The following is a 26,970-nucleotide window of genomic DNA, read 5'->3' on the forward strand; positions in this document are numbered from 1 at the left end:
GATCCTTGGCAGTCTGAGTCTCCCTGCCGCCGCCATTGCTCTTCTTTCTCATGGTTGTTTTGGTTATTCTCACTCATTTTGGAATGATAGTATCAAGTTTTGTGAAAAATTATGCTAAGATTTTTGTTTGAAATTATACTAAAATTACGGCTTTATCTTGGACGGTTTCTACTGGCATAATACTAAACACTTGCAAAAATTGTTTCTCTCTTTCTGGAAAGCCCTCTAATTTTTGTCTGAGTTTATATTCCTCAATCAAACATTACTTCCTCTGTGAATCCTTTCCTAATTTTCCAAACCAAATGAATGAGGCACTTATATTCCTGTACTCCTTGTACTTTATACAGCTCTCCATTAGAGAAATTATCGAGTTGAATAACAATTTGTCTTCCATACTCCTCCCACCAGTCTGACAGTGTTGAGGAGCAGGGACCTGGTCTTGTAATCTCTGTAACTCTAGGACCAATCGTAATGCAGTAGGTGCTCAGGGAATACCTGCTGAATGAGCCACTGTGAATGGTTCCAGTACCTATTCTGCCAAACCTAACCATGTCACTGCACCTCTCCAGAACAAAGTTTTTGTTCCCTGTAATATGATAAGTTTCTAAAGTCACCAATTAGCCAAACTAAGCTTAATGGAAAATGAGGAACAAGAGGAAAAGCAGCAACAGTAATATCAAAGAAGAATAAAGCAATTAAAATAGTTAAAATAGCTTCTTAAAAATTATTATTTTATTTATTATTTTTTAAAGAATTATCTTATTGGGACCAGCAGTTAGCATAATGGCTATGTCACTGAACTCCCATGTAGTCGACTGCGGTTTGAGTCTCGGACCCAATGGCTTAAACTCATGCCAGGCATGTGTGCGTGCATGCCCAAGATCCTGAGAGGAGAATGGAGAAGAAGGGATTACGGTGTGGCCATCCCCGACTGGGTGGTGATTTCTCCCTTTCTGTCTCTCTGTTTCTCTGTCTTTCTAGTGAGCGCATGCACCCTACAGCAAAAACCTTTCAAAAAAAAAAAAAAAAGAATTATCTTATTTAACATTTATTTATTTATTTTAATTTGACCAGAGTGGGACAGAACAAGTGAGAGAGAGAAAGCGAGAAAGCAAGTCACCACGTTCAGGACTCAAACCACAGTCGGCCATGAGGGAGTCCAGTACCCTCAACCACCACGTCACCTGCCAGCCCCTTATTATTATTTTTTAATTTGACTAGAGAGAGAGAGAGAGAGATAAAGGAAAAGTGAGAACGCAAGCCACCAGGTCTGGGATTCAAACCATGGTTGATCACGTGGAAGTCCAGCACTCCAATCACCATTCTACCTGCTCGCCCCTAAAACAGTTTTTTAAATGTGGGTTTCAAGTGCTGTGATGTATGATACTATAATGGTGGATAAATGTCATTATATATTTGTCAAAACCTACAGAATGTACATTATCAAGACTGAATCCTAATGTGAACTAAGGACTTTGGGTGACCACGATGTATCAGTGTAGGTTCATGGACTGTAACAAATACTCCAGTGCAGAGTGGTGATAATGGGGCCACTATGCACATGTGGGTATATGAGAAATCTCTACAGAGGTCCACCGGTCTCCGTGAATTTAGTAGTTTTGGTGTGAACCGAAAACTGTTCTAAAAATAAAGTTAAAAAAATGGCAAAGAACAAACAGAGGCCTAGAATTATATATTTAAATATTACTATTAATACATGAGCATTTTTGAAAATTTCACCTTTTTCATCATCTACATTTGGTATCATTACTTGTGCTTCAAACTGCTGAACAGAAATTTTCATAACTTCTTCCTTATCCATGTACAATATGACTGTACAATACCTGACTTGTTTCTCTTCTTTTCTTTTCTTTCCTTTTTCTTTTAGTAAATGAGAGAGAGAAACAGGAAGAAAGAATGCAGGAGGAGAGAGAGAAAAAAAGAGAGAGAGAGGCCTTTTGCAGAGTCTTGGCATGTTGCGATGTTCCTGCCCCAGCCTTCCAGTTGGCAAGCAGACACCACTGCACCTGGCCTGTTTAGGCTGGGCCAGGAACTGAACCCAGGTCTCCATGAGGCCTCCGTCATTGCAAAGCAACACATTTCTTGCTTGTGCTATTGCAACTGCGCCCCTGTCTTTTTTCTAATTTTAAAAGAGCTACAAATAAAGTTGAAAAGAAAAAAACAAGTTAATTAAAAATTAAGTCTTCTATATTAGTAGGTGTGATTTATCTGACTACGAATCTCAAATAAAATTACTGTTAAACAAAGTGATATCTGTATGCAGGGAGTCAACAAGTTCGACGACCTTACCATTACTGTGAAGATAGGCTATAGCTGATGCAAGACTCTGAATGATCCACCTTGTCTCATTCTCTGAGAAATGCCCTTTCCTATCCAGAATGCCTTTGAGTTCTCCATCCTCACAGAGTTCCATCACGAGGTACATTTTCTGACATTATATGTTTAAAAGAGAGAGAAAGAGCAAACTGTCTTTAAAACGTTACATACTGCATATATTATTGCAATCTTAATTATCAATTTATTCAAGAAGATTTATTGTCTGTTAAGTACAAAGATATTGTCCTGGACACCAGAGAGACAAAAAAGTGTACCACATAGTCTTTACCCTGAAGAAATTTACAGTACAGTTATAATTACAGTATCAAGTGATAAGTGGCAAGGATCCCAAATGCCATGTCACTGCACCTCTCTGGAAAAATGTTTCCTCTCATCTGTAAAATAAGATGGTTCTAAAGTCACAGGTAAAGCAAACTAACTTTAAAAATAAAAGGGAGGACCATGAGGGAAAGCAGCAATAGTAACATCAAAAAAGAATAAAAGCAATTAGAACAGTTAGAATAACCTTTTTAAAGTAATTTTTTTACTGTCAGAGGGTATGTGAACTTGCCAGCGAGAAAGAGAGAGACAGAGAGAGAGAGAGGGAGAGAGCACCCCCAATGGGGCATGATCATACCACAATCCCTCCTCCATTTCTCCATTTAGTTACAATATTGGGCACTCACGAGCACATGCCTGGTATGTGGTGCTAGAGCTGGGATTCAAACCACATGCTGAGACACATGGGATCTGGCTCCCTTTAACCATGAGAGCATGGGGTCAGCCACTGAATAACTTTTAAATGTGAGTTTTGAAGTATTACAATGCATTATACAGACGGTTTCAGAGGTGGGAGCACTGTCTACAGAATGCTCCTTGAGAAGTGACATTGAAGCCAGGTCTGCATGTCTGAATAATATCTACAGGTAGAGGATGTGTGGGAGAAGCAGAGTGCATGGTTTATTAAAGACATCAAAGCTTGAAACAGTACTAAATGTTAAAATATAATGAATATCTCAGTATTAGCATTGGGAGCAAAGTGGGATGGAAAAGAGGCGTAGTGAGGGATGAGGCTAGGAAGAAGAGGTCAAGACCAGATTACAGAGTATAGGATTTGCTAAAGAGTATGATTTTTTTTTCCCAAATGCAATGTCACTGAAGATTTTCTTATTTAACTTAATTTTATTTATTTATTTATTTATTTATTTATTTATTTATTTTATTAGTATGCTATAGGTATGCTGTGCTCACCAGAGAAACAGAGAAAGAGAGAAAGCAAGCTGCCAGGTCTGGGACTCAAACCGCAGTCAGCCATGTGGGAATATAACAGCTTAACTACCACACCACCTGCTGGTTCCAACCACTGAAGATTTTTAAACTAGTATTGGGGCTTCAGGTAGAAAGGTTTAGATACTGTCAATTTTGCATATCTAAATGAGCACTCTAACAGTAATGTAGAACAGAGCCCAGCAAACTATTTTATAAAGGCTAAATCCCATTTAAATACAGTAAATGCTGGCATTGCAGGCCACACGGTCCTTTCACAACTACTCAACTCTACTGCAGCAGCATGAAAGCAGCCATAGACAAAACAACAAAACTTCCCTTATGGACTCTGAAAGTTGGGTTTCAGATCATTTTCACATGTCATAAAATATTACTCTTTTACATTTTTCTCCAACAGTAAAAAGGTAAAAATCTTAGGGCCATACACAAACAGGCAGGAGGCCAGATCTGGCTCTCGGGCTAGAGTACGCTGATCCCTTTCTCACAGAGGGTAGATAAGAGGCACAGAATGCAGACAAGAAAGAGAGAAGGAAAAGATGCGAAAAATCCCCAGGAGGAAGAAACAGTGGGACTTAGTGGCTAATTGGGTGTGAACGGTAAGACGTTATGGATGAAATGCCTCTTCTCCATTTGCTGTCTCTGATGAGCCATATTAAGATCACTTTAGGTGTTCCAACAGTCAAGGCATCTATTGAGTCAAGAAGATTCAGTCAACTAAAATGCAACAATAATCTTGTTCATAAATATTCTAACTTATACTGCTACAATTTTGTTGTTTTTTACAATTTGGGGGTCTGAGCCTGTTCTTATAACCACTGTTAATGCTGTTTCTGTGCTCAGCGAGTAAGCCTGAAAACAAAGAGAAGGCTAACGCGCTTTCTTCTGGTAGTCACAATTCAGATTCACTGAACTAGGCTGCTTCAGAATTTCAAAGTAACTGCAAAGTCTAACACATACATAAGCTTTTGAACTGGTCCATATTTTTTCCCATTGACAGCACTGTAAGTATCACTGGCATGTAAGATGTGAGTGAACTATAAGACGGAAAAGTTGCATTACTAATGGTTATAATATAAATTAATATCAGTTTTAAATATGTAAGTTGATCCAACTTATATCAACAAAAGTTATAAGCTCTTCTGTAATTAGTAGGTACCATCACGTACACCCAGAGAACAAGGAGACTCACAAGAATCACAGCCGTCAGACTGGATAATCAGTACTAACACCATGACACGACCAACCTGGTAGCAATTTCCAGTAATCTGCAAGATGGCTTGAACTGAAAGTCTAGGTACTGTGTTTAGAGGCAGAGGGGACAGACCTGACTATGTGAAGCAAGGGGAGGCAAGACACGAGAAAATAATCACAGATGATGGTTTCCTTTGTCTCAAACTATTCTGGATGTGGAACCCTACCTGTGCCAGATAGAGTAATAGAGCCCAGACAGACCCTCTCAGCTGAAACAACTTAAGATCTGAATGGAATATATAAAGTAACCATTTTCAGACAGTATTCAGCAGACTGCATAGGACAGGAACCCCTGACAGAGAAGAAACACACGAGGCAAGCCTCAAGAGTACTCTCGCTCACTGGAGAGTCTCCAGACCACAGAGCAGGGAGGGAACCCAAGGAGAGACCATCCGCCTCCCTGAATTGAGGAGGTAAGGCTGGGAGTCCAGGAGGGTCAAAGGATCTCAAGTTCCCAGGGCAGAGTATCAAAGAGGAGAATGTTGTACAGAGGGAAAGCCTCAGAGAGTTGGAGGGGGCTCAAAGCTTCAGTCCATGTGTGTTAGGAAACTAACCAAATCAGCGGAAAGAAAAAAAGAGCAGAGGAAACAATCACATGGCCAGGAACAGTGGATGCCCCTATTAGGTAAAATGGAAAACCTTGAAAATCGTAGGGCACTGTATAGATACTGACAAGTAACAGGGAAAAGTTAGTCCTACACTAAAGATTGCTCTGTTGCCACCTAGCAAAGCTTAAAGCAAACTTCAAAAGTATCACATTATTTTTTATTTACTACGTCCTAGAATAAAGCTCAAGAATAGTTATAAGACTATAAAAATATCCAGCTTCCAACAAAGTAAAACTCATAATGCCTGACATCCAATCAAAAATGAACTGGCAGGTCAGCTCATGGAGTGGTGATAAAGGCAGGTGGATCGCAAATGGTCAACTGACAGTTTGAGTTCCAGATTCAGTGACTTGAGAAACATTGTGTGTGTGTGTGTGTGTGTGTACCCAAAAGGAAGGAGAGATGAAAGAGAAGGGATTGCAGTGTGACCATTCTCCATGGAGGGGAGGGGAGGGGGTGTTTTCTCACTTTCTCCTGCTCTCTTCCTCTCTCTCTCTCTCTCTTCGGCAAGCTCAAATGCCTTCTGGCAAAATTTTAAAAAAGGAAAGAAACAAAAGAAACCCAGGAACTGGCATATAAAAAAGGCAGGAAAACAGGGACCAGCAGTTGGCATAATGGCTGGGTCACTGGATTCCCATGTAGTCGACTGCAGTTCAAGTCCTGGACCTGGTGGCTTAAATTCACACCGGGCATGTGTGCGTGCGTGCCCATGATCCCAAGAGGAGAATGGAGGAGAAGGGACTGCGGCGTGGCCATGCCCCCTCAGGGGTGATTTCTCGCTTTCTGTCTCTACATCTCTCTCTCTGTCTTTCTGGTGCCCTATAGTTAAAACCTCTTAACAAAACAAACAAACAAACAAACAAAAAACAGGAAAATGTAACCCATAATGAATGAAAAAAAAAATCAAAACTAACCTAGAAATGACCCACATAATAAAATTAGTAGAAAAGAACAATAAAACAGTTATTATAACTACATTCAAGGAGGAGAAATGATTGGCATAATAAGTAGCTATATGGATATATAGTTTTTGCTCTAGGGCACATGAGTTCACCATATAGAGAGAGAGGAAAAAAAAGTGAGAAATCACTCCCCAGAGGGATGGCCATACAGTATTCCCTTCTCATGCAGTCTCCTTTTAGGATTGGTGCACGCACACACAGGTGCCTAGGGTGATTCTCAAGCTGCTGGGTCCGGGACTAGAACCACACAGCCAGCCACGTGAGATCCAGCACTTTAACCTCCGCATCTCCTGCTGGCCCTATGGAATATATTTTTAAAAATAAAAATCAAATTTTCACTGTCAACAGCATATAAAATGCTACAGATAAAGAGATTACTGAATCTGAAGACAGCAATAGAAACTGCAAAATGAAACAAGAAGAGAAAAAAAAAAAGACTGGAAAAAACTAACAGAGCATCGATAAACTATGGACAATATTAAGCAATCTTACCTGTATACTTGGAGTCCCAAAGAGCAGCAAAGGGATGCAGAAAAAAATATTTGAGGATATAATGGCCAACATTTTCCAAAATTTGTTAAAAACTAGAAATTCACACATCCAGGAAGCTCCATGAACCCCAAGCACAAGAAACATATAGAAAACTATACTAAGGCACTTCATAATCACACTATTCACAACTGATCATAAAGAACAAAACTATTCTAAGAAGATTTGGGGACTAAAATCAATTCTAAGATGGAAAACTACAGATCTACAGATAAGATGTTAGGGACCATTATATATGCTGTATACTGCTCCCATAAAGCATGACTGGTTGTGCTTTTGCTTTGATCTTTTTTGTTTACTCTGTGTCATCATTCTCCTGCCTCAGTCTTCCGGCTGGGATGACAAGCATGTGCTACTACGCCTGGCTCTTTTTCAGACTGGGTCTCGCCACGCTGCCCAGGCCAGTCTAAGGTCACGATCCTCCTGCCTCAGACTCCTGAACCACCAGAATCACAGATGTGCATCACTGCAACACCCTTTAAGTTGAACAGGGCATAGCGCCTAGGCCCCCATGTGGTCCCAGCCCACACAGTAGCAGAGTCTAAGCAGTACGCACCACCACAGCTGGGCCCATTATGGGTCTTTCTTGTTACCAAGTGCTATTGACTATTACTACATAAGAGAATGACAAAGGAAATTAGAAATAGTTAATATTTAATAAGACAGATGCTTTATATCCATTGTCCCATTTAATCCTTCAACAATCAAAGGAGGTAAATGCCATCATTAAATCCAATTTACAGATGAGAAACCCGAGGTATGGAGAAGTTGAGTAACTTGCCCACGGCACCATAGTTAGTAAGGGGTGGGAGCCAGGATGTACAGGCAACTGGACTCCAGAATCCTTATGCCTAACCACTACCTGATACTGCCTCCAAGCAGAAAAAGAGCCAAGCCCATAGCACAAAACAATCTGGAGGCAGAATGGCAAATAATCCAGGCTTCTAAACAACTCTAAATAAAATTACAGGCATTTAAAGAAAAGAATAACAACACCTAGAAGGAATAAAAAAAAAGGTAAAGCACATTGGTAAGAGACAGACAACAAAATATATCTTCTACACAGTGCTAACTCTACCTAAGCCAGTTTCATTATGAAGCTAACTTTGCAAAATTACGACAACATTCCAAGAGACTAATGGAAAAACTAAGGCCCAAAGCAAAAGGAAAGCCACCTCTCTGGAAACTCTAATCACTGTTTGGTTGTGTATGAAGTTGATTTAATTTTAAACATTTGTTTTCAACATGCCACCCAGAACATATTACTGAAGACATCAATCTAATCATCAGACACCTAATTATACAATCAATAATAAAAGTCCTCCAGAATGTTCTCATCAATCTCCACTGACACACTCATGCCAAGGACATGAGCAACTGTGCCCCAAAGGGATTACTTCAGAATGGAATGATATTCATTTTGCAGTAATAACAACTCTGAAAGTGCAGCACCTGATGGAGCTTTACCTTAGGCGTCTCAAACACTTGTTCCAGATGTATGATGTGTTCATGTTTTACACTTTTTAGGATATTCACCTCCCGTTCAAGTAACTTCACAGCCGAGCTTCCAGCCTTAATCAATGAAAAGCACAGTTTTCACATAAGAGTGTCACTTTGGCATTTCCCTGATATAAAATTAGCTATTTTATATTTTCCTGCATTTTCAAGAAGTTCTTTTTTTCCAATGACATCATGCAATTTATTCCCATGATCAGACTAAATTATGCCCCTTCTTTTCTTTGTCCTTTTTAAGTTATATATAATCTGGCTTCGAACCACATCTGTTTCTTGGACTATTTCTATAAATTAGCTATAATATAGTCTCTATTGCCTCATAAAATTTTTAATATGTTTTGTGATATATCCTTCAAAATAGTCATGTTGATCCTTTGATGTCAGCATAATGAAACCAAATCAGCTTCCAAGGACATCAGTTAGAAAAGATGAAAATGAACCTTTTGTTGGCTTGTTTGATTACCCATATATATATTTTTTCCCACATACACTCATATATCAAATGAAGCAATAGACAACAAGAACCTACCACATTTGTTATGTTGTTTCCTGGTCCCGTTGGTTAATCAGGAGAGAGACAGGGACAGAGACAGAGACAGAGAGAGATGACGCCTCCAGACCAACCTAACCCAATTTATCTCCTAAGGTCAAATCCTTATCTTTAAGCAAAAGATAAAGGCAGGAACACTCCAGGGAGCACCAGGAGTTCATTCGGGGTACAGGTGTTGATTGTCTACAATGCTATCTGAGAAATTCTAGAAGGGGTTTCTCTACCCGTACCCCACCACAAATCACTGATACCAAAATTGACATTATCTGAAGATAAACACTTCTCACGTATGGGTCTTATTTTTATATAAAAATATCCCTGAAAGGGATAACTAACCCTAAATTTGAGAGAGTATTTAAGAGTGAAAATAGAGCCAACTGGCACAGAGATTAAGGTAGCTGGATCCCACATGCCAACTGAGCAGTTTGAGTTCCAGACTCGGTGGTCTGATAAACATGCCACGTGTGTACGCACCCAAAATTCTAAGACTGGAGAAGAAGGGAATGTGGCATGGTCGTCTCTCCTGAGGGATGATTTCTCACTTTCCCCTTCTCTCTCTGTTTCTCTGTGGTAAGAACACATGCTGTATGTCAAAACTTTAAAAAAAAATTTAAAAAGAGTAGAAGTAAACTGACTATATGAAATACTTTATCTAGTTAAAATTTTAACTAGGTTGGGAACCAGCAGGTGGCATGGTAGTTAAGGCACTAGACAGTCCCACACAATCAACTACAGCTCAAGTCCCGGACCTGGTGGCTTGCTTTCTCACTTTCCCTTTTTCTCTTTCTCTCTCTGTGTCTCTCTCTGGCCAAATTAAAATAAATGAATGAATAAATAATATTAAATAACTCTAAAAAATAAAAAAATGTACCTAGGTTAATTCCTGTTTCCAATTATCTTCACTCTTCAACCATTACCATCTCAGCGATGAGATGGTAAAATGAGCAGGATACTGCCCCCTTACTGTGTCCCACTCATGGAGGATAAAATTCACATTGTAAGGTTAACCTTGACAGTCAAAAGAAATAGTGACTCTGAGGAGTGAATTCTTGTCTAAATTAGATCTGAGAAAGTTACCACAATTTCTCCTAATATCCACCTCAATTCTGTTCCTAGTCCCCTCCCCAAATGGTTTGACCTGTACATAATACAAAAATACATTGCCCAATTCATATTCTGACTATATAATCTTCTTTTACCACCTTAGTGTCCCATAAACTCTTGATTTCAGTGTGTATATGAGACATTTTTAATTCGTCAAGTTGCAAGCAAGTATCCCGTCTATATAACCTTAAAATCAAACTCCGAATTCTACCTAACACCGAAGGAGCAAAGTAAATAATATCCCAGGTAATTCTTAGGATATTATCTAGAGTTGTAAAGAATTCTAAAGATTTCTAGAAAGGCTCTTAATCCCAGTGTAAGATTTATATGTTACCTTATTAAACTTTGGAGAGAAAAAGTGTATCATTTGCTATCATGTGTGTTAAATTTACATAAAACCTACTACTTGTATTTCATTTTGTAAATGTAATATTTATCATCACAAATTTGAGGGGAAAAATATGTCATCATTTTTAAAGGAATTATTTATTTTATTTACTATTATTATTCTTCAATTTGACCAGAGAGAAACAGAGACAGGGAAAGTGAGAAAGCAAGGGCTGGAACTCAAAACATGTCAGCCATGTGGGAGTCCACCATCTTAACCACCATGCCAAAAAAAAAGATTGATGAAATGATCAGGTTTAAAGTGTGAGACTTAAGGTTTAAGACCCTACTTTAGAGTGAAGCCCCCGCATTCTCCATTCCAGGAGGAAATCCTTTTAGACACAGAGTGGGTACCAGTAGACAATACAGTGGATAGTGGGGGGAGGAGGCAGCTCAAATGTCAAGAGCAGATAGGAGGAATAAATAGAGTTAGTTCAGAATGAGGAAACATGAAAACAGAAGACAGGAGAGAGATCTGGATGACATTAGGACAGATGACTTACTTCTAAGACATTGCTAACCCATAGCCCTACTCCTACACAAACTGAGAACCAGCCCATACTTTCAACTCACTCTAGTAAGATTTGGTTGTATTGGTTAAGCTAATTTTTCCATTTGCTTCTTCCAGTCAGTATTTGTCTACTTGAATTCAAGAACCACATCCCTTCCCAGGTGGCTGGAGAAACTCCCCATGTCTTCCAAGGTTTAGCTCAGACCCTGCCCTGGGACCTGGGACAGCTGAGACAGCATGAAAAGCTGCACTGCCCACATTGGTCCTGCCCTGGTTCTTCCCCTCAGAGTGTGGTTGCTAGTAAGCCTTACCTTTTCTTTGTTCACTTTTTTAATTGCCCACTTAGTTTCTGTTTCCTTGTCTGTAGCTTCAATGACCATTCCAAAGCTCCCTTGTCCCAGGATTCTTCCAAAAGTATAAATTTCCTGGAGATGAATAAATAAATAAATAAGAGTTCCTATGTCTCTCTGCTATTCATCAGGTATTAAAAATAAACATTTAATATTGACTAATATCCATGCAAAGGAAAAGAGGCTCACATGCTCCAGGGTTAAATCAAATGAAGATACTATATATTTGTTTCAGTATTAATACACACATTTTAATTAACCAAAAACAAGTTTTGGTTAATTTTATAAACGTCCTTTGGAGGAAAACTATAAAATCTTAATTGTAAGATATGGAAAAGCTCAAAGTATAAAAATAAATCTCCTTCAAACTATAATATTAATAAAATGTTTTCATAAGAAAAGGAGAAATGGAATGTTCATATATACACTCATGTGTTTGTGTATCTATACAGTTGTCAAAAAAAATGATCCTCAAACTCCAGGAATTACACTACAAAATCAAAATATTACCACCGGAGGACTGTTTTGTTGTTTAGCAAATATTTCTTCTTTATCTTCACTACTTGTATTAAAAACCAGTCTGTGTGTGGCCTAGTGGTTATGTGAGCTGGTTCCCAAATGACTGTGTGGTTCAAATCCCAGACCTGGCAGCTTGAAAAAAACACCTGGCATGTGTGAGTCCATGCCCCAAACTGTGAATGCAGGAAAAAACAGAGAAGAGACCGAGACATGACTATTCATCATGGGGAGAAAGCACATCCTCCCTTTTCTTCCCTCCTCCTCTCTCTCCAGCAAGTACACATGCCCTTTGGCAAATTAAAAACAAAAACCACACATGCATTTCTTTTTAATTGCCAGTGAGGCGGTGGAGAGAGAAAGCAATCACTAGTGTGGTATGGTCTCACTACAATCCTTTATCCTCCTCCCCTTCCTTTCCATTAGGATTTTGGGCATACACACACCTATGTCCAGCACATTTTTCAAGCCAGCAGGGCCAAAGTTTAAATCATAACTGTCCATTTGGGATCCAGCTTCCTTAACACTACAAAATCAAAACATTACCATTGAAGAACTCTTTCCTTGTGTAGCAAATATTTCTTCTTTATCTTCACTACTTCTATTAAAAATCAGTCTTTGTGATAGCCTGTGGCCTAGTGGTTATGTGAGCTGGATCACAAATGGCCAACTGAGTGGCTCAAATCCCAGAACTGGCAGCACCACAGGACCAGCCTTTGTTATTATATTGCTTTTGTTTTAGAAAAATATGTGATACAAATCAGCACCGAGATGAAAATAAACATCATCCATAATAGCACCATCAAAACCAAGAATCCTTCTACTTGTCATTTAACTTCTGCTTACAAAGAGAGAAGGTACTATTTTGCCAATACCATCATTCTAGTTCATGTTGTAAAATAATAAACAGCTAATTCATTTACACTGTCATTTCTTATCCATTTGGTTGCAGGAAGTCAGCATCCTTGATTCAAATCAACTCTAGGACATTAGAAAGAGTCTTTAGGGATCAGCACAAGGCAGAAGAGCTGAGCTAGTGCCACTGTGTAAAGGCCCTGTCTGTCAGGCAGCCAAAGCCTCCCCTAGAGAGAACAATCTTCTCTCGCGTGTGACCTTTCACCTTCGCCATGCAACAAGTAGATGAGCTGCTCGTCTTTTCATTTTCTATTGCTTACATTCCTTTCTTACTTTTTTTTTCTTAAAGTGTATTTATTATTGCTTCTACGATACACAGACACCCCCAACAGGGTCCTCATGCCACAGACCACCCCCAGGTTTCAGCCAGCCTGGATCAGGGTCATGGGCCTATGTGCCCAGTGTGTACAGAGTGTCCCCGGGATAAAATCCTGGGACCCTTTCCTATGAATTCAGCTGAGCTACCACTGTGCCACCACCCGGGCCCTCTTTTCTGACTTTTGTAAGAAGAGATTCAATGCTCAACTAATTACTCTCACCTCTTTCACGAAGGCCTTCTCTGGTAACTCTGTACCACAGTGACTGCTCCTGCATTTTCATTCCCCTCAGCATGTGTGTACTGGTCCTCAAACACTACTTTTACTCTCTTGCTCAAACACTTGGCTTATTTTTCCTTCCATAATAGTCTAAAAGCTCCTTAATGAGCTTTTGCACTCCTTAAAATAACCAGTTCTTCCTTTTTTCCTGACAGTACTTCATAATGAGAATAAAAGTAAAAAAAAATAAATAAACTTAGATAGCTAATTAGGAAATAAGACAAAATATAATCTTATTCTGATTAATATATAATTCCCAACTACAAATTATGTAAAATGAGTTAAATCTCAACTGAAATGATCACACTACCCCAATTTCTCCTGCCATCTAAAAATTAAACTTCTGGGGCCAGCAGGTGGTGTAGTGGTTAAGGGTGCCAGACTCTAACATGGCTGACCATGGTTCAAGTTCTGGACTGGTGGCTTGCTTTCTCACTTTCTCTCTCACTCTGTCCCTCTCTGGTCAAATTAAAAATAAATAAATAAACAAAATAAATAAAGTTAAAATAATTCTTTAAAATAAATTAGTTAATTAAAATTAAACTTCCATTTTATCTCTAAATAAATAAAACCACAATTTGGGCAAAGTATTTCAATACTGTTTAAGCAGAATTTTTAAAATGAGAAGATACTGGGGCCGGCAGGTGGCATGGTGGTTAAGGCAATGAACTCCCACATGGCCAACAACTTTTCAAGGCCCTGACTCAGCAGCTTGAAAGTGGGGGCAGCAGATGGCATAGTGATTGAGGCTCTGGATTCCCATATGACCAACCATGGTTCAAGTCCCAGACCAGGCAGCTTGAAAACCATGACAAAAAAATGGTAAGTGCTGGAGGGGATGTGGTGAAAGGGGAATACTCCTACACTGTTGGTGGGAATGTAAATCGGTCCAGCCACTGTGGAGAACAATATGGAGGTTCCTCAAAGACCTTCAAATAAACCTACCATATGATCCAGCAATTCCACTCCTGAGTATCTACCCAAAGGACTGGAGAATACTCACTCAGAAAAGCGCTTGCACAACTATATTATTAAGGCATTAGTCACAATTGCTAAGACATGGAATCAGCCTAAATGTCCACAAACAGATGAATGGATTGAAAAAGCATGACACACATACTCCATGGAATACTATTCAGCCATAAAAAACAACAAAGCCCTGGAATGTGATAGAAAGTAGACGAATATGGAAGATTTTTTGCTGAGTAAAGCAAGTCGGGCTATGAAAGAGAGACATTGTATGTCTTCACTTACTACATACCGGCTGCCCGTACTCTATGGTAGAAACTGCAAGACTGGAGGACATAAAAGCATTGAAAACTGTTATGAACTCTAGGGAGAAAGTGGAAGGAAAGCATGGGAGGGGGAGAGCATAGGAAAGGAAACTTGGGGAAAAAAATAGAGGTAAGACATTTGTGGGACACAGATATGATTTATTATCTGTTGATAATGACATGTATAGCTTTCTCAACTGGGCTGGACTGAGTATATATCATGCTGAGTAAAGTCTCTTTACAATCTAAATGATGTATAACGATCAAATATATAAATAATAATAATAATTTTTAAAAATAAAAAATGGGAAATATTTTAAAAAGAGAACCATGACAAATAAAATACATAAATAAACAAATGTAAGAAAAATCACACCAACACACATGCATGTGTACCCAAAATCCCAAGAAGAGAATGGAGGAGAAGAGACTGTACCATGGCCATCCCCCGTCAAGGGTGATTTCTCGCTCTCCCTTTCTCTGTCTCTTTACCAAGACTGCAAGTGTTCAATGGCAAAAACAAACAAACAAAACAAAAAACAAAAAGAGAGAGAGAAATACCCAACCTTTTTTTTTTTTTTAGACGTTTTTCGCTATAGGGCGCGTGCGCTCGCCAGACAGACAGAGAGACAGAAAGCGAGAAATCACCCCCCAGGGGGTATGGTCACGCAGCAATCCCTTCTCCTCCATTCTCCTCTGAGGATCTTGGGCACGCATGCACACGCACCCAGCGTGAGCTTTAAGCCACCGGGTCCAGGATGCGAACTGCAGTTGACTTGGGAGTCCTGCAATATAGCCATTACGCTAACTGCTGGTTCCCCTCAACCTTTTTTTTAAAAAAAGATATTTTTGCTATAGGGCATGCGCACTCACCGGAGAGAGAGAGAGACAGGGGGACAGAAAACGAGCAATCTCTTCCCAGGGGGGATGGCCATAATGCAATCCCTTTTCCTCCATTATCCTTCCAGGATCTTGGGGATGCATGCACATGCACCTGGTATGAGCTTTAAGTTGCCAGGTCGGGGACTCGAACCATGGTTGACTACGTGGGAGTCCAGCAACATGATCATTACGCCATCTGCTGGTCCCAAAATATCCAACTGGTTTTTTATAAATATTTTTTTTTCCTTTAATTAACTGCTTTGATATCACATATGCAGAGTGTTGCATTACAAGGCTGGTTCGAAAACAGGAAAAATTTTTTAAAAAGAAAGAAAGAAAGAAATCTAAGTTAAAGCTGGTAATGACTAGTACTAGGATAAAATTAGTATATAGGGGGAAAAATAAAGGCAATCAATGTCAAATCAGTTATATTTGGTTGGCTAGTTTTCTTTTTTTTTTTTCATTAAGTCTTTTGTCATGGGTCATGTGTGCTTGCTGGGCAGGAGAGAGAAATATAGAGAGAGGGAAAGTAAGAAATCACCCCCTAGGGCAGATGGTCATGCAACAATCCCTTCTCCATTCTCCTCTTGGGATTTTGGGCATGGATGCACACATGCCTAGCATGATTTTCAAGCTACTGCATCTAGGACTTCAACTGCGATTGGCCATGTGGGAGTTCAGCACTTTAACCACCATTCCACCTGTTGGTTGATGACTTTATTTTCTTTAGTTTTCAATTTATATTTTTCAAGTGAGCACATTTTGCTTTTATAAAGGCTCTTATGGCTAAATTTAAGCTTAGTAATTTTGTGGAGTTTTTTTTAAGTATAGGCTTTTTATTTAAAGGAGAGAGATTTAAACTTTCAAGTCAAAATTCCTCTGGAATCTTTCTGATCACTTCAAATAAATTTCTAAATATCTCAAAACAATGTTCAGAAGTTACTTAACATAAATATAATTTCATTCATGTTATAGTTGTCTAGTTGCAGTTCCTTTAATCCGATGTTTCAGAAACACATTTTAATCTTTAAAATTGTTCTAATATTTAATTCATTTTTATATAATAATTCAAATCTTTGGAAGAATAATATTGATATTTATGCAATCATAGGCTGGAACACATGAAGGTGGTTCACCAGGGAGGTTGTAGCTTCACTACCAGAGGCCAAGGAAGTAACAGTCAAGCCACCTAAAATCATCTGGTCCCTTTCTCTACATCTTGGAGGAGTCTACCCATGTTCAACTATTGAGTTCAGCAACACCTGAGACCCACAGAACAAAATGTCCTCATTTTGTCTAACAAAAATGCTGTCCACTTGCATGCAAGTCCAACTGGTCCTCCCTGAACAGAAAACAATTAGTTAAAAGTAATGTTTTTCATTAGCCACTGACTTGGACGAGAGTGTAAAGTCTTTAGCAGCTTTAGTTCATTTCTACATACCTCAATAGCAGCTCCATTGTCCATCCGGATGTGAGGAACTTTTCCTTCTGTAAAGTTGCCCCGACTCCATTGCTGTTGAGATGATTTTCTCTCTATATTTGCGGTTCTTAAGGGCTTGGGGAAAAAGAAGGAATTCAAAAAATAATTTTAAGACATAATACTACTGTTGACAGAGAACTCAAATTAAGGCAATCTGATAATTCTTTAATGTGTGCCATGACATTGACTGTGCACAAGATAGTTTATTGTCTTTGTCAAATTCTAAGCCCTATTTGACTCAGTGGCTCATTTAACTTAGGCTAAAGGAGACCTTAAGAAGGCATACAATTCCATTTCCTGAATCCAGAATCCAGGCTCCTCTACATGAGAACCAATAGACAGATACAGCAAAACTTCCCCAGTGATTCTTTTCTTTTTCTTTTTTTTAAGAGAAAATTTTGCTATAGGATGCATGCGCTCACTAGAGAGACAGAGAGACAGAAAGTGGGCAATCAACCCCTAGGGAGGATGGCAACGCTGCAATCCCTTCTCCTCCCTTCTCCTCTCAGGATTTTGGGCACCCGCACACACATGCCCAGCAAGAGTTTTAAGTCACCAGGTCCAGGACCCAAACCCTGGTCAACTAGGTGGGAGTCCAGTGACGTAACCATTATGCCATCTGCTGGTCTCCCCCACTGATTCTTTTTTTAAAATTAATTTTTTTTATTTCAAGTTCTTTTATACATTCGATCATGTTATTTAGCTTGCAAAGTGAGTATTTCAACATGTGTACATTTCTCCCCAGTCCAGTTGATAATACTATAAAGTTATCTTCAACAGATAATACCCCATTTCTTTGTCCCATTAATGCTTTGCCTCTGTATTTTTCTTCTAAATGCCCTTCCTCAGACTCTGGTCAGGCAACTTTGCAGCTTTCTTACCTTGTTTAAAAATGTAACAACTGTCTCAAATAGATGACACATAAATTATTGGCCAGATACTCACAAAATAGGCTTTGAATGAAAATAGTAACAACTCACTTAGAGATAGCAACACCTTTATGTCAGTAACTATACTGTAATACAAATCAGAGATAATAGTTGAGGATGCAAGTAAGAAAAGGTACAACTTTGAGGGGAACCTGACTTTTCAACTTACTGCTCTTTATACACCCAAAGTCACGCTGTTACCGACTACTGTCTTCCCCCATTTATCTATGAAGATAAATGCAACCAAATCAGGTCACTTGGGTAGTCACGGGTTATTTTTAACTAATGCAAATACATTTTGTACAGCATACTTAATAGCCCATCTGGAAACCCAGTAATTGTTTTAAATAATAAGCCATAATCGCCCTTGCCAGGACATAAATCTCATTCTTCATCATCTGAAAAAAAAAAATAAAGCTCAAACTTCAGGTTCAATTCAAATGGAAAGCCAATCTGTTTCTGCATATACCATTTTTATTAAAAATAAGCTGGAAAAGCATTCCTAATTGGTCAGGATTCTGAGGAATAATCAGTTTGGGCACTGGCTAGCAATATAAAACAAGTTACTAATCAGCTTTGCTCACTACTTCTGTGAAAGAGAAGTGTTTCTTTAATAGTCACGAAGGCAACGCGTTATCTGACAAGTGGTTGTGGGATATGGATGGCACTGGGGATGAGATCAGGGAAAGTGATGTCAACGTGGGTTGAGATGTAAAATCTGATATTTACCAACTCCTTCCCAGAGGTAATGTCTCTGTTGGTATTTTTTTCTTTTTTTCTCTCTGGTAAAAGTTCTGTACTCGCAATGCTCGATGTCTGTGACATTTCCACCACCAAAATTGAAGAAGCATTTGTTTTACAGGAACACGCAGAATGCTCTTCATTCTGAAGAGTAGATGAACACTTGGGGCATTCTGTGGATGTTTTACTCAAGCCACTATCAGCCATTTACTTAACTCTGCAACAAACGCAGCTTGAAGGAAAGATGTTGCCACTTCTCGAAGAGAACCAGACCAAAGAGGATAAGGCAGGTTGATGATACAAACTGTAACGTCCAGTTGGTGAGGTCCTTAGGTTAATGATGCACCAGACTTACATTCGTACATGAGAGCTACAGAAAGAAAAGAAATAACCCTTCAGAAAGTTTTTATTCTGCTACTCTACTAGAAATCAGAGAAAAACTAGCAACCAGCACCAAAAGCATCCAGCACGCACATGAAAAAATAACGTATATAACAAAATTGGACCCCCTAGCTGCTGAAATGGATTTTGTGTTTAGACTTGGATCTCATCCCCAAGATACCTCTCATTATGTATATTCAAATATTACAAAATTAAAAAAATCTGAAATCTGAAACACTACTCATCCCAAGCACTTTGGAAAAGAGTTACTCAACCTGTAGCAAAACATAGAAAACTCAGAATCTACTTGTATATACTTGGCAAAATGATTTAAGTTCAGGCCTAGAAGAAAGTGTTTTCTATTTCAGGCTAAGTATAAAGCCCATAACTATCAATGACTCAGAGTAGTAGAGTGGGTCTGCAATAACAACCTTTCTGTTTAAGAAAAATAGTGCTTTCTCTCTGTAGGTGTAGATAAGTCCCATGTTAGATATGTAAAGCATCATTTTATGCATATATCGAGAATACTGATTTTACGGTACTTTTTATAAGAAACTATAAGAAGTGTTCATAATGTAAAGGTTTATTTAAACCACAGTTTTTTCATTATAAATTACTCTTAAAAGCATGCTTACCAAACTCTTCAAGTTTTATAAAATATTCTCAAATTTTCAATAGTGTATTTAAATATTAAATTCCTCATTTTCAGATGGATTTTAGGGAATCTAAAAACAGTTCTTCTGTTCTTGGCTTTGTTCAGAAAGCATTTCTGTTAAGTTTTCATCAATTTCTCAATAAATCATTATCATAATATCACTGACACTGTCACAGACTTCTGAGAACCTTTTCACTTCATTTTTATGATTTATCAGTTGTCTTAGAAGTATTTGGTAGCTATTCTCAGAAAGCACAGGAGTTCTTATTACTCAACAAGGAACTCATTTCTGCTCTCTAGCCTATCTATCAACCCCTACATTTGCCAAAGTAATGTTCTTCTTTCCTATCCCAGCAATTCTAAAACAATAGTTTGTATAGCTGCAATGCAAAATTTGACAAGAATTAGATTCCAAATTTCACTTCTTTTTGGCTGGCTGAATTCTAATTATTTCAGCTTAAACAAAGCCCAAAATAGAACAAATGTTTATTTTACTCACATTTATTTCTTTCTCATTTATGAATTGATCTTTAAGATTTGTTACTAAAGTAAATCTAGTATTTAATAGGCCAAATGACATCATTCATATTTTAGAGGCATAATATTAATCAAGTATTGCAAACTTATCTTTATGTAAACACAAAGATTAATAGCTCTCCTACAGAAACATGGAACTATGTTTATACAGGACTGTAGATTTTAAAAAGGGCATTAAAAACCAAAAAAGCTTCAAACAAAATAGTGTTTCTTTGTGTCCCCAAAGACTGGACATACACAGGTACTAGTTATAATGTATGCAAATAAAAGAAGTTCAAATCATGTCAGTATTTAATTAATGCATGAGTTTTCCTTTGGCTAAAGGTTTTCATTTTAGTTTCAGAACTAAGGTAAGTCAATGGAACAACTCTGACACTGAAAATCTCCGAGCTTTTATTTAATCATAAAAAGGTCTCTTACATATTGGCCCTAGAAGATACACTTATAGCAATTTCCTCAGGAAAATGAACACAAGAATGGTTTTATGAGATATAACTAGCTACAATTTTCTTCCCAAAAAGCAATTTTTTAGTTTTCTGTCCTAAGACTATGTCTACAAGGAACCTAAACAGTCAGTTAATTTAGTCAAAAATGTGTTCTATTCAAGTGAAGAGAAAAAAAAAATTATGGATTGTCTGACATTATGCAGACCAAGAAGAATAACTGAATATTCACTTTTCAACTACATGCTTTCATAAACTGTTTATAGTAAAGAGGGACTAAATGAATTTTCTAGATCATACTTTTATGTTTTAAAGAAGGTCAGTACTTGTTTACTATTTTCATCAAGGGCATGGTTAGAGAAATGAATCTGTATTCTCTTATGAAAGGATTTATAGCGCACTTAAAATTTATACTGTTTCAGAGATTTTTAAAAACATGTACTATCTGATAAGTGCTATTAGTTGTTCATTTTTTTTCTATTTTAATTCACATAATGTTCCTCACTGATTAAGCTGCAAGATGAAGGAACAGTCTTAACTGTGACTCTCTCCTCCCCCACACTGTCACCAGGCTGTAAAAAGAACCAAAGTCCATGTTAAATAAGACATAACTGACTAGCCCTTAAAGATGGTTTGCTTCCCATTTTCTAACTGGCCTTGTTTAACTATTTAACTTGTTAAGAAAACCAGAACCAGCAGATGGCATAGTGGTTACGTCACTGGACTCCCATGTAGTTGACCACGGTTCAATTCTCAGACCTGGTGGCTTAAACGCTTGCCAGGCACATGTGCACAAGTGCCCAAAATCCAGAGAGGAGAGTGGAGGAGAAGGGATTATGGTGTGGCCATTCCCTCTGTCTCTGTTTCTCTGGCAAGTCCACGTGCCCTATAGCAAAAATATATTTTAAAAAATTAAATTAAAAAGAAAGAAAGAAAGAAAAACATAAAAACAATCATAGCTTTGCTAAGTTTTCACAGTAACTGGGCCTTGAAACCATAGCCAGAGAGCAGATATGTCTAAGAAAACAAAGTATACGCTGGCCTTGGGGGCACAATGACCATAATTGTGAATAGAAATTCTGGTGCCAAGTCTGTGTGGCCAAGAAGATGACTGACTGCTGTGCAGAGCAGCAAGCAGCCCTATCCCCATTCCTACTTCTCTTATCTTTCCTTTAAAATCCCTTTCTCCAGTCTGAGACTTCTGAGTTTGTCTTGGAACATTAGCTCATCATCTTCCCAAGTCACCAGTTTTCCTGAACAAAGTTACCTCTTCTTTCTACCAACACGTTTCTCTTGAGTACTGGCTTTTGAGCAGAGAGCAGCCAAACTTGGGTTTGGTCATCCAGCCAGACCTGCAGCCAGTCCAGTTACAATACTGACTGCTTTAGGTAAAAACAGAAACGTCACCAATAAACTTTGGCTCAAAAAGTCTGGATAAAACCAGGAACCTCCCCACCCACTTCTGCTTATCAGTGTCTTTTCTTCTTGTACATTATGAGTAACCAGAAACCAGTAGGGTCTCTACCAGCACGAACGCTTCCTTGTGCATAAGAGGCACTCTGAAACTTTCTGAGTGATGATTTTGTGGGAAAAGCAGAATCACAAATCACTGAGGGAGGAAAACAGGCAGGCAGACAGGGAAAGTCATCGCAGAAAGGAGGGGAGCATATGGACAGAGGTACCTCAAAGGGAACAAGAGGGCTCCCTTCATAGACCAGAAGAGGATTAGGCATAAAGGATTAGACTTTGTGATCTGAAGGGAGAGTGTACATGTATTTCAACCTAATATTACAGGTTTCCTAATATTTACAGCTTTCAAATATATTCTTTTAAAAAAAAGAAAAGAAAAGAAAAAGAAATTGTCTCAATCACTAGAAATGTTCAAGTAGAGGTTGGAAGGTCAGTTGACAAGGAAGCCACAGAGGGGCTTTAACCACAGACTAGCATGTCTGGAGCTTTCTTCTAGCTGTAAAAGTGTATGAAGATGAATCACTCCCAATGATCATCTGAGATACAGCAGACATTTGAGGGAATTAAAGCAGCAGTGACCTCACTTCCACTGTGGAGGTTCTGATATTATTACAGGAATCCTGCTTCCCTACCACAGGCAAGGCCAAGCCAGTCACAGCCCTAAAATTCACCTCAGCGGCCTGAATTTCACCTGTAAAATTGTTCAGAGCAACACTGTTAGAATTTACCCAAGGGGTGGGGTGACAGTGAGCTGGAGGAAGGTGCCGAGCTGGAAGGCAAGAGGTGCTGAGGAGCAGCAGCCCAGACTAAGAGCATCAATAAAAAACCTAAAGAGTAGAAGAGAGGATAGAGTAAGAAAAGAAATTAACACCCCCTTTCCCTCATGAAATTTAGAGAACAATTTAAGAAATTGGGTCCACAGGTAGCTAAGGCAGATGATAAATACGGTGCTGCCAATGGATTTGAAAAGAGCAGAGGTAGGACCACTCTGGGGATGAACATTCAGCTGTGCTCCCTCCTGGAAGCCTGAAAGAAAACAGTCTCCTTACACGCAGGAATCTTAATCCAATAGTGGTAGATCAATAAACCCAAGGACTTGATGGAAAATCTGAGAGGTTTATGATCTTTGTTTATCAAACACTGATTAAAATGTCTTCATTACTAAAATATATTGGAATAAAATTCTGTGGTCAGAGTGTTGCTGTACTCTATGTCAAATATTCTCAGGAGTACTAAGAGAGGAACTACCTTTCCAAAGCCAGAAATTTTCCACGAAACTACTGAGTTATAGCAGAGGAAATTGATATAATGTTCCAATTCGAATGCTTCAAATCATATGAGAAAAAGGCTTTGTGACTATCAAGATCACATTCAAAGTCTGAAAAGTCAGGGCCGGCAGGTGGCATGGTGGTTGGGGGCACTGGACTCCCACATGGCCAGATGCAGTTTGAGTCCCAGACCTGGAAGCTTGCTTTCTCACTTTCTCTCTCTCTCTCTCTCTCTCTCTTCCCTCCCCCTTTCTGGTATAAATGAATGAATGAATGAATAAATAAATAATGTCAAATAAAATAATTCTTTAAAAAAGAAAAAAGACTAAAAGGTCAATTTTGAGGAATGCAAGCAATTTAGAAGCGTCTAAGCAATGTTCCCCTCTGAATAGACTTCTGCAACTGGAAAACTCCAGACTACAATAAAACAGTAAAAAGATTCCATGGTCTCCGTTTTCAAGTTTTAGTTGAAGTAATATTGGGTTGTTAGAAAAGTCATGATGTGTTTTTGCATGGAAAAACACATCATGACTTTCCTGATGATGCAATATTAATTTAATAAAACAGAAATAACAACAAAAACTATTTCTTGGAATTGCAAACAGCTTCTCCAAGGCAGGAGCCATGTCCTATTCACCTGTCATCTTGTGTCCAGCAAAAGGCCTCCATTAAATAAGAATTATTGGCCCAGCTCAGTGGTGTGCACGGCTAAGACTGCGCTCCAGAGGCTAGGACCACATGAGAGGCCTGAGTTTGATTCCCTGCCCAATCTAAAGACGGGGTATGGTGGTATGCACCTGTAATCCCAGTGACTTGCGAAGATGAGGCTGGAGGATCATGAGCTAGAAAACATCAATAATACAGTCAAATAATTTTTACAATGAGAGACATCAAGATTTGAATTCCATCTCTACTTACTAGTTAAGTTCCTCACATGTGAAGTGGACGAAACAGTAGTATTTATATTAGGCAATTGTTATGAAGATTAACTAGATAACACTTGTAAAGTGCCTAGTACTTTGCCTGGTACATATCATTGTTTTAGAAATCATTATCACTCACTTGCTGAGTAAAGGCCACAGGTTTTATGGGGCAGGTGTTACTCAAACTAAGTCTTAGAGAACAAGCTGGAGTTCACCTGTTAAACAAGTCAAAGAAAGACTCTCCAGACAAAGACACTAGCACACACAAGACCGAGAGACTGTGATTCCAGAGGAGTGGAAGAAGATGATTTCCATTTGAAAGTAAGAACAGAAAGAAAGCAAGGACTTGGTTTACATGAGAAGTTATACAGTAGTTTTATTTTTAGTTTTCTGAGGATCTCCACATTGTTTTCGATAATGGCTGTACAAATCTACATTCAACCACCAATAGTGTAAAAAAATTCCCCCTTTCTTCACATCCTCACTGGCATTTGTTTTGCTTGTTGTCTTTTTGATAATAACCATTCTAAGTGGGGTGGGATGACAGTTTATTGTGGTTCTGATTTGCATTTCCCTGATGAGAAGTGATGTTGAACATCTTTTCTTCTAATTTGTTCCATTTGTATGTCATATTTGAAAACTGTCTATTGAAGTAATTTGCTTATTTTTTTAACTGGGTTATTCGTAAGGGTTTTTTTTGCTGCTGAGCTGTTTGAATCTCTTGTATGTTGTAATTATTAATCCCTTGTCAGATGTACACTTTGCAAATATTTTCTCTCATTCTGTAAGCTGTCTCTTCACTCTGTTGACTACTTTGTTGTGTAGAAACTTTTCAGTTTGCTATAATATCATTTGTCTATTTGTTTTTGTCATTGTGATTTTTGAGGTTTTATTCAAAACCTCTTTGCCTAGATCTGTGTAATGAAGCATTTGCCTTGATTTTTTTAGTAGTTTCATAATTTTGGGTCTTATGTTAAGTCTTTAATCCATTTCTAGTTGATTTTTCAATATGGTGAGAGAAAGGGGTCTAGTTTCATCAATGATTATAGGCCAATAAAAAGAAATGTTTTAAAAAATGAGAAGAGAGCAGTCATAGTGATTACATTTCTGGACTCCCACATGTGTGACCATGGTTCGTGTCCCAGACCTGGTGGCTTGAAAATTACACTGGGTGCATGTGCATGCATGCCTGAAATCCCAGGAGAAGAATGGAGAAGAAGGGATTGCAGAGTGGCCATCCGGAGGGGTGATTTCTCACTTTCTTTCTCACTGTTGTGCCTGTCTATCTCTCTGTCTCTCTCTGTCTCTGTCTCTGGCAAGCGCAGGTGCCCTAAAGCACAAACTTCTAAAGAAAAAAAACATGGGAATAGGATAACAGCACTTTCAGAAAAGATTATGGTGTATTCACTGAAGTATACTGGTTCTGCCAGGCATAAAAGATGAATAGGATAGAGCAGAATATGAGGCTGTTTTTCTATGACTGCTGCCAAGAAAGGGCTGCTAAAATGGAATCATCTTGGGCAGGCACTTCTCACACTAATCAGCCAGAGAATGGCCACCAAACTGCCAACACTAACTCTTCCAGCAAGTATTTGAAGCTCAGGTGGTATGGGCACAAGCCATCAATGTCTGCTGAAAATACAAAGTCCAAAAGTATGAAGAATAGACTCCAGCCAGTATAATCAATCCAAATCTACTGCCATATGAACATATTCATGTTAGAATTTAGTAACCAATTCACTGGAGTCAATGTCTCAAAGCAATAGAATATATGGCTTATTTCTGATTTGTGCCAAAATAACAAATTACACCAAAAGAAGCTTCCCACTACAACTTCCACAATAAAATATTAAGTTCTTTATTATACACATATATACACACTTCCCTACTCCAGATTCAGCACTACTGCCAATAAAGCTACATCAGTCTTAAGAAATAAAACAGTGGGGTAAGGCCTTTAGGTTGAGTCCACGCTGAAGGCCTGGGAGCCACTTTGGAACTTGTGGATTCCATCGCCCACCATCCCACCAGCCTGAGCCCGCTCTGCCCACCCACTGGGAGTCTTGAGCCCAGTCTGGGCAGGCCTTTAGGGTGAGTTCAAGCCTGGGAGCCACATCAGAACTTTCAGTACACCAGCCCATTGTGCAGCATGCAACTGGATCATCTTCACCAAGTTATGGCTTCTTAGCTTGCTACCACCTCATTAAGGACGAATGTGTGGTTGAGGAGCTAAGTACCTGAAGTTACCCAGAACTGCTCTGACCTGGGAGACACAGCCTTCCAACAAGAACACACCTGGGAACTAAGGGTAAAATTTCTTCCATCAGTTTGCAGAAGAAACTTTATAGTAAGCTAGAACTGGAAGGCACTTTAATTTTTCATATTTTTTTGTTTTCTTTAATGAAGACTCAGTTACTTGAAATTTAAAAACTCCCACTTAATACAAATAGAAAAAGTGACATTTAAAAAAAAAGAATCTAGGGAACCAGCAGTTAGCGTAATGGCTATGTCGCTGGACTCCCATGTAGTCGACCCCGGTTCGCGGCCCG

General features: G+C 38.7%; 1 protein-coding gene across 2 annotated transcripts in view; it reads right to left on the reverse strand.

Annotated features, from left to right (window-relative positions):
• The window catches only part of STK33 (serine/threonine kinase 33), a 190,546-nt gene that overhangs the window by 65,747 nt on the left and 97,829 nt on the right, over positions 1-26,970 (reverse strand). For both annotated transcript variants that reach the window (XM_006162900.2, XM_006162901.2), the window contains 5 exons: positions 18,733-19,114; positions 17,036-17,149; positions 11,373-11,486; positions 8,462-8,566; positions 2,311-2,449 (listed from right to left, as the gene is read on the reverse strand). In XM_006162900.2, the coding sequence (XP_006162962.1) occupies positions 2,311-2,449; positions 8,462-8,566; positions 11,373-11,486; positions 17,036-17,149; positions 18,733-18,951 (691 nt within the window). In that variant the 5' untranslated portion in view covers positions 18,952-19,114. The remainder of the gene's footprint in view (positions 1-2,310; positions 2,450-8,461; positions 8,567-11,372; positions 11,487-17,035; positions 17,150-18,732; positions 19,115-26,970) is intronic.

The sequence above is a fragment of the Tupaia chinensis genome, unplaced genomic scaffold (assembly GCF_000334495.1).
Source record: "Tupaia chinensis unplaced genomic scaffold, TupChi_1.0 Scaffold141165_1, whole genome shotgun sequence".
Taxonomy (NCBI): Eukaryota; Metazoa; Chordata; class Mammalia; order Scandentia; family Tupaiidae; genus Tupaia; species Tupaia belangeri.